This window comes from Montipora capricornis, chromosome 4 (genome assembly GCF_036669925.1).
Source record: "Montipora capricornis isolate CH-2021 chromosome 4, ASM3666992v2, whole genome shotgun sequence".
Classification (NCBI taxonomy): domain Eukaryota; kingdom Metazoa; phylum Cnidaria; class Anthozoa; order Scleractinia; family Acroporidae; genus Montipora; species Montipora capricornis.
The window spans coordinates 50,346,930-50,354,429 of NC_090886.1; the positions used below are offsets into that span (position 1 = coordinate 50,346,930).

The 7,500-nt window shown below is 40.2% G+C and overlaps 1 protein-coding gene across 4 annotated transcripts in view; it reads right to left on the reverse strand.

Moving 5' to 3' along the window:
• The window catches only part of LOC138047279 (centromere protein J-like), a 31,645-nt gene that overhangs the window by 14,841 nt on the left and 9,304 nt on the right, over positions 1-7,500 (reverse strand). For 2 of the 4 annotated variants that reach the window (XM_068894044.1, XM_068894041.1), the window contains exons 6-12: positions 5,982-6,151; positions 5,066-5,171; positions 4,319-4,484; positions 3,862-3,963; positions 3,058-3,174; positions 2,206-2,552; positions 662-856 (exon numbers count right to left, since the gene is read on the reverse strand). In XM_068894044.1, coding sequence (XP_068750145.1) covers positions 662-856; positions 2,206-2,552; positions 3,058-3,174; positions 3,862-3,963; positions 4,319-4,484; positions 5,066-5,171; positions 5,982-6,151 — 1,203 coding nt within the window. The remainder of the gene's footprint in view (positions 1-661; positions 857-2,205; positions 2,553-3,057; positions 3,175-3,861; positions 3,964-4,318; positions 4,485-5,065; positions 5,172-5,981; positions 6,152-7,500) is intronic. The other 2 variants (XM_068894042.1, XM_068894043.1) reach the window with 2 other exon arrangements.

The window sequence follows — 7,500 nt, forward strand, 5'->3', positions numbered from 1 at the left end:
ATATGAAAAGGGTGTGGTAGTACTGGTCGGAATGGCGCTTAATTTGCGGGAGAAAATGAAGATTTATATTCAAGTGCTGACATTCTTCGTAAAACTACAAATTTGCCTTTTTCACGTTGTTGTTTTGCTGACGACGGCAAAGAAATGGACAAAAGTGAAAAACGCACGTGCAGAGCGTGCAAAGCTATTCTTTTTGACCGTTAAATATGCAAATTTGTGACGTTCTCGATACGTACCGTCGCCGTTGTTGTCGCTTAAGTTCCCTACTAGGGAGCTTAAGCAACGACAACGGCGACGGCAACGAGAACGTCACCTCAAAATATAAATTTGCGTTATTTTAATCGCCTCGTGCCTATTTCAACGTTTTTAATATGACAAGGGTGTGGTAATTCCTCAAAAATGACACCAGTCGGAACGGCACTCAATTTCGGGGACAAAAGGAAATTTTTTTCTCAAGTGCTGACGTTCTTCATAAAACCATGAACTTGGCTATTTCACTTTGTTGTTTTGCTGACGACGGCAAATGGACAAAAGTGAAAAACGCACGTGCAGGGCGTGCAAAGCTATTGCTTTTAACCACTAAATATGCAAATTTGTGACGTTCTCGTTGCCGTCGCCGTTGTCGTTGCTTAAGCTCCCTACTAACACTCGTGTTACTCACTTCCTCTCTTTCAGCCCGCATCTTGGCCAGAGCTGCGTTCTCGCTTCGGAACTTTTCAATCTCAGTTTCAAGTTCTTTTAGTTTCTGCCTGACTGCGACACTCTGAACAGCTTCGACGGGCGAATCGTCTTTCTTTTCGTCTCCAGTTCGATTTTGGGGCGCATCATTTGCTGGCTGTTTTCTGCCACTTTGCTGCTAGAAAAACGCAAAGGTGTTAGTAGTAAGTAGGTGCCTTGCTAAGTAGTCATTGATCAAAGCGTAATACACATCTTTTGAATACCAAACGGAAAAAAAAAGGTGAATAACTAGGACACCTTTTCCCGCGCTTTGGGCTGGCTGCCTGCAATCGTTTTGAGTGCTGATTGGTTATCTTGATTGTCTATTTCTGCTGTGATTGGCCAAGGCAAATTTGGGGCTGTTTAAGGAAGCTTTAAAGCAAAGGAAGACCGTTGAGGACAAAACAATTTCCGTTTCGTTTACAAGCGATAATTTCCTTTGGGATTACGGTTTATAAAAAAAATCGGTAGAGCGAAGTTGCTGAACGCCTGGCTAGCTGCTGTCATATTCCTAGTGCAAAAGTTCCTAGTGCAAAGATCCTTCGAGTGGAATAGTTTACTTCCTTGCAAAAGGAACCTCTTTTATTACAATAGACACCAATGACATTCCAGGTGAGCTTTCGCGGGAAAGAGATTTTTCTCAAGAGTGAACGCAGCGAAGGAGTGAAATATTTTTCAACACTCGAAGAAAAATTTCGTATCTCCGCACGGCCATGTAATATCTTCTATATCTTTTAGGTGAGAGGATCCTATCCTCTTAAAGGTCCACACACTGGGGCAAAGTACAACTTTTTGCGTGTAAACGGGATACAGAAAACAAATATTGCTTGAATGATTGACCTTCTAGGATCTTGCTTTCATCATACAAACATACCCTTAGTTTGGCTTTACAGCTTAAAGACAGACGACAGAAGCGGTAACGAGAAAACCAAAAAGTCATCAAATCTGATTGGCTAAAACAATAGCTTGGAACGCTCTGCACGTGCGTTTTGAATTTTGGTGCATTTTTTTGCAGTTCTCAGCTAAACAACGACGTGAAATGACCAAAGTTGGTCACTGAAGCTAATTTATCAATTCTCTTTTCCAGATCAAACCAAAGGCAGTTTAACGTAAAGACAGTTAATGCACAATTTCAGAACGACTTGGGACAATAGCCTCATGGTATAAGTAATGTCGATAGTTATTTATGTGGTCTCATCGCTGATTAGTCAATTAGAATCTTATCTTTCCAAGTCGACCACTCATTTTGAATGACGCCCCACTGAGATGAAGGAGACAGGGCCTAAAATAGTACCATTAGCAGACGAAATTACAAAGAAAGCAAGCATTTACTCTTGCAATACTCCAAACACCCTTAATCCTAGTCCTTCTGGGGTTCGACCTCGCGACCTAGCGCACGAAAGGCCGCTGCACGCTCCACTGAGACAACTTTCCGGGGAACGTTGGGATTAAACAAGAAAGGTAACTAAATTTCCGTCGGGTTCTTACATTGGCTTTTACTTTCGGCTTCAATTGAGGAAATAGCTTGGTGACAAGAGAAGACGTTGGTGGTGTCGAGGCCATCACACCATCACCTTCATTCTCCAAAACCTGGTCAAGTCTAGCAGTATTACTTCCCTTTTGACGCACCGGTGGGGTGGAAGTCACAAGAGGAAAGATATCACTTATAGTAACATCGCTATCATCATCATCGTCATCATTAAAATCATCATCATCGCCATTTTCCATGTTCTTCGCGATGCCTTTTGCTTGCTTCTTAATTTCACCCCACGCTTCTTCGTCATTGAAGTCATTGTCCAATGATGGTGACGAGTTTGGATTGAAGTGTGATGACACTACAACAACAAAGAAAAATAGGGGGCTTTACTACAAATTGATGTAGTCCTTACGCAATTAAGTCGTTTCTTCTATGAAATGATGCCAACTCGCGATTTTCCATTGATTGGCCTTTGAACGGTCAAAACTTTGCTTAAAAGTTGCCTTTGAAAAGTAAAATCTCTGGCCACTTTTTTTAGCCGTTAAGAAGCAAAACGAAAAGCAACTATGATGAAATGCGAATTTGTCTCGCACCTATTTCCCACAAGGAAAGGAAAGGAAAGGAACTTTATTTAAGTGTCTAGTCGTTCTAGCGCTGCAGCGCTAATTGGGGACACTGTAAACTGAAATGAACAATGAAAGTAAATCAAGTCAAATGTTGCGCAGGATACAGACATCAGTTCTGTCATTTGGTTGGTTCCTCTAAAATTCTCCGAAACTTCAGTGCTATTAGCCTGGAGAGATTTTTCCGGTTTCATCATTAATTTTATAAATCAAACTGCTTTAAAACACTCTAGTTTCTACCTTTTCCCCACTTGTTCAAATTTGCTTGATTCGAGTTCTCGTCGCCACTTTCTACTTCCAACACACTGTCCAGCGTCATTTCCTTCAGCGTGATGTCACTGCCTTCACTGTCACTATCTGCCACAGAAACAAAACTTCTGAGGGGAGTTAATATCGTGGCATATAAATAAAACACAGGAATGGTATGAAAACGGCATTTCAGTTTAAGAAATTGCTTATTCCATAGTTATAAAGGTAAACAGAAGTGTAAGTAATATTGTCGACAACAGCTTATTATTTTACACATTTCATAGAACATTAACAGTGGATCCTTGCAGGAGTTGTATCACAAATTAAGAGACGAGTGGAGGCAACCTGCTGTTTTTCTTTTGGTTAATAAGTTAAAAGCCTTCTTTTCTCATATAAATTGTCTTTGTTTTCTGCTGATCACAGGCCATTTAAGCCCCTCCCCCCACCCCCCTGGCTTTGGCTACCAATGTATATTTTCTAATGTATGATGAACAATAAAATATATGTATAACCATAAGGGCTGATTGAGACAGGAGGCAAATTTGACCTTTTACAAAGAATATGTGTAAGCAACGGTGAACCATACACACAAAATTCAAATATTACTGTTTCACCACTTTGTTGTGCCTTACATTGTTCCATCCGTCCACCACGAAGAGTGCGTGACAGTAATATACAACACGTACTTACATCCTAGACCATACGCATGAAATAAAATCTTGAATCTTATGCACTTTGAAATTTAGTCCTGGCAATAGCATACCACATCCTAAACAGTAAAAACAAGCCAATTACCATGGTCACTCAGCTCAGGATCGGGATGGTCAGCTGACGAGTTAACTTTACCATCTCCACGACCATAACCCGTGTCTACTAATCTTGGCATTCCTCCAGGACCTGCAAAAAGAACATTGAGATGAAAACACTCAGTGCGACTTATGAAAGATCCATGCAAACGTGCTAGACATGAGATGTAAAATAAAAGAAAAGTCGCTTCAAGTAGTTATGCATACTAATTCTCGTAACCTTTAAACACTATAAAAGCTAATTTTCCCTATTGACGCAAGCATCAGCAGACGCAACAATAAATACCTTGTTGTTGAGTTGAGTGTTTTGTATCAATGATCAACTGTTTATGTTGCTTATGCTTTCGCTGGTGTTGCTAAGCAAAAATCAGTCTACTTGTTGGCCCTGTAGGGACATATTTTATGCAAGTGCCTTAGGGTGGGGAGAATCATTGTAGAATGCTTACTTTTCTTGTTTACTGCACTTTGTTCTTGGCCAAAGCGCTTGCCACCCTGTGCATTGCCTCTCGCTTTCGCCAGAACCCTGACCACAACCGATGAATTGGAAGAGAAAGATGCATTTGCAGCAGCTTGTTCCAGGAGCTCAAATTCTTCTAGTTCTTCTTCTTCAATCTGGACATTATAAAGCAAAATGATGTATGTAAACTGTGTGTAGCAACCAGTCAAAAAACAATAGAGCACTGTATTGTCACTAATGTCCGCCCAATTTTGACATGAGGTCCAAAGTGTCCCTTTAAGTCTGAGACTTTGCTACCAATAGACCTCTTAAGCTTGTATGTGTATGTCATGAGCCGTCCTCGATTAGCTTGACAGGAACTAGTGGGTTTAGTGTGTAATTTTATGCTCTGTAACTTTAATTGTAATAACGTTGTTGTTGCTGTTGTCGATGATGCCTTTTGACTGCGTCAAACAGTTTTCTTGTTTCACTGTAGTTGTCCACTGGGACCCATAAACAGATTCTGTGTTAAAGAGGCATACTGTAGCTAATTAAGGTGCCATTAAAAGATTTCTGTATCACCATTCTATACACACAGTAATTACTGTAACTCCAGAGCAAAATGCTTTCCCAAACAGATTTCTTTTTTCTTAGGCTTTTGACACCAACAACAGTTTACGAATGCTTGAAAATAGCAGTTAGACCTTGATTATTTAAGAAAGTTTGACAATGTTCATGAATTCTCTGTCTACAGTACCTCTTGTTTCTCTTCCAGTTCTTGTAACCTCATTTGAAATGAAGCATCAATGCTGTTAAACAGTCCTGGTGGGTTACCAGTGGATTCTGCTCTTGAAAAGGCACTACTGAAAGTTGAAATCACATCATTAAGTTTCAGTAGGTGTTATACTGTAATTGACAGCTTCAATTACAGGAGTATTAAAAGAACAGGGACCTGTTTGTCAAGAGTCCCGAACCTTTTTGGGCCTATTCCGGGAGCCAAAATTCCCATTATATCAACACCGAGGTTTTTAGCCATGAAACTTTGCAATCCTTTTGGTTTTTCATGTTAAAAGATCAGCTTTTCAAAACAAGCGGATTGCAGTTTGACAACTGGCTTTTCGGGCCTGAAAAGTTCTCGGGACTTTCAAGAAACAGGCTACACGACACCAAGGAATACGACATTGAAGAAATAACGGTGGCAAGAGTAGAAGGGTCCCAACCCCACCACTAAATTCCACACTACCACCCCACTCTACAAAATGTCACTTGCATGGAGACACAGCTTTCAGGATTTGGAAGCACTTCTGACTTACAATGCAGAAAATGGCTCTAAATAATTATACACGTCAGTAGGAAAGGAGAATTTGCAGCCCCTTTTGCAACCCAACAAATCCTCCCCTGATAACAGCCATAGAAAAGAAAAGGGCCAATCCACATAAATTGTTTATTGGACATCATTTTAATGTCACTGGATGGATAAATTAATTCAATTGACATTTTAAAGTGATTTTAACAGCGATAATGACGATGATGACAACGTTTATGATAATCATGACAACAAAATAATGATGTTGATGATGATGTTGATGATGGACATCTGTTCATGACAATAATTTATTTTTCACACCATCACAGCTGAATACAACCTACATGTAGTAAGGAATCCTTGTTACCTTTGCGTCACTGGTTTGGGTTTATCGGGCAGCACTGCTTTTCCTCTCCCACTAGGGGCCTGTGTTTTTGGAGCAATAGATTCTTTTGACTGCTTTCCCTTGCTGAATGTAGTTTTGTCAGTTACACCAGTTGGCACTTGAGGACTTTTTGAGGCTATTTTACGAGTTACCTGCCACACATTAAAGTTATTTCGATATGAACCTTGCATAATATTATTTCTCAATCCCTACTGACTGGAGGGGTATCAAGTTTGGATTAATTCATCTTGGCTTGGTGGTTCAAAAGGTGTATAATGCTATGCACTGGATAAAACACTATTCAGGGGATAAACTCTAGCAAAACCAATTGAGTTATCCAGTGGATAGCGCTATCCACCCTTCGCGCAACTGGGCTCTGCATAATTACTGGTGGTTACAGTGTAATTGTCTTTCAAAATTCAGCCTTCATTCATTGGAACCTTACTAAGTAATTCACTTTGCAGTTTTGGATTGGACAGTCCAAAATAGTTTTGACAGTAGTGATTTTGTAAGGTATAAATCACTATAATAAATTTCCCGCAGTTGTATCATCAGGCTGGTTGTTTTGTCTGTTGTTAGTCTATGAATTTGACCCTGAATATTAAAAAGTTCTAGGAAAAATTACCTAGTATTAGGTTTCCTGTATACTCAAATGATTACATTATTGAACAAAGACATTAAACCATTGCCCTTGTTTGTTTATCTCCTTTACTGTAAGCGGACTAGGCAAAAATGTTTAATTTGTGTAGTTGTAGACTCGCAAAGAATAGGGACCTTTCAGCCTTCTCAATATATTTTTGGGGAGCAGGTCATAAGGAAAGTGGAGACGGTTTTGGTGCTAAAGGCACCCAAGTGAGTACCCAAAGGACGCAATCTTCTAGGGGGATCTGGGGGCATGCTCCGCTAGGGAATTTTTTAAATTTAGACAGTCACAGATGCAATTTAGTGCCATCTAGGGGATTTAAAGTGACAAAATTTCACATATGGAATTGACACTTGCATGGAGTCTGATAAAAAATACTGGAATGTTTAATAGTTAAATAAACATTTTCATGTGAGCGACGCAAAAAAATATTGCGGATGCGAATTTGTATGTCAAACAAGCTTTTTACAAAGCTTTTATAATATCTCCAGTGACTTTATGTTAGAGCTAAAAAATGTGTTGTGTCTGACTTTTTCTGACTGGAAGGAGATGGTCAAGCTTTCTGAGGAGGCGGCTCATTGAGCCGTCGACCGGCCGGTTTTGAGAAGGCTGACCTTTAGATCGGAGGACAAGGACGACTACCAGTGGGTGTTTTCCATTCTGAAGACGCACACTTCGATAAATGTTGCCCTCCAAACCTTGTGCGCATGCTCAGAACGGAAAACTTTAACTTGTAGCAGTCCTCATCCTCCAATCTTAAGGTCCCTAATGTACACTTTCTCATCACAAAAGAGCCAGGCAATGGATTGACCACACAGGTTTTAAGCCCCATCCCTCACCACCCAGACAAAGACATCC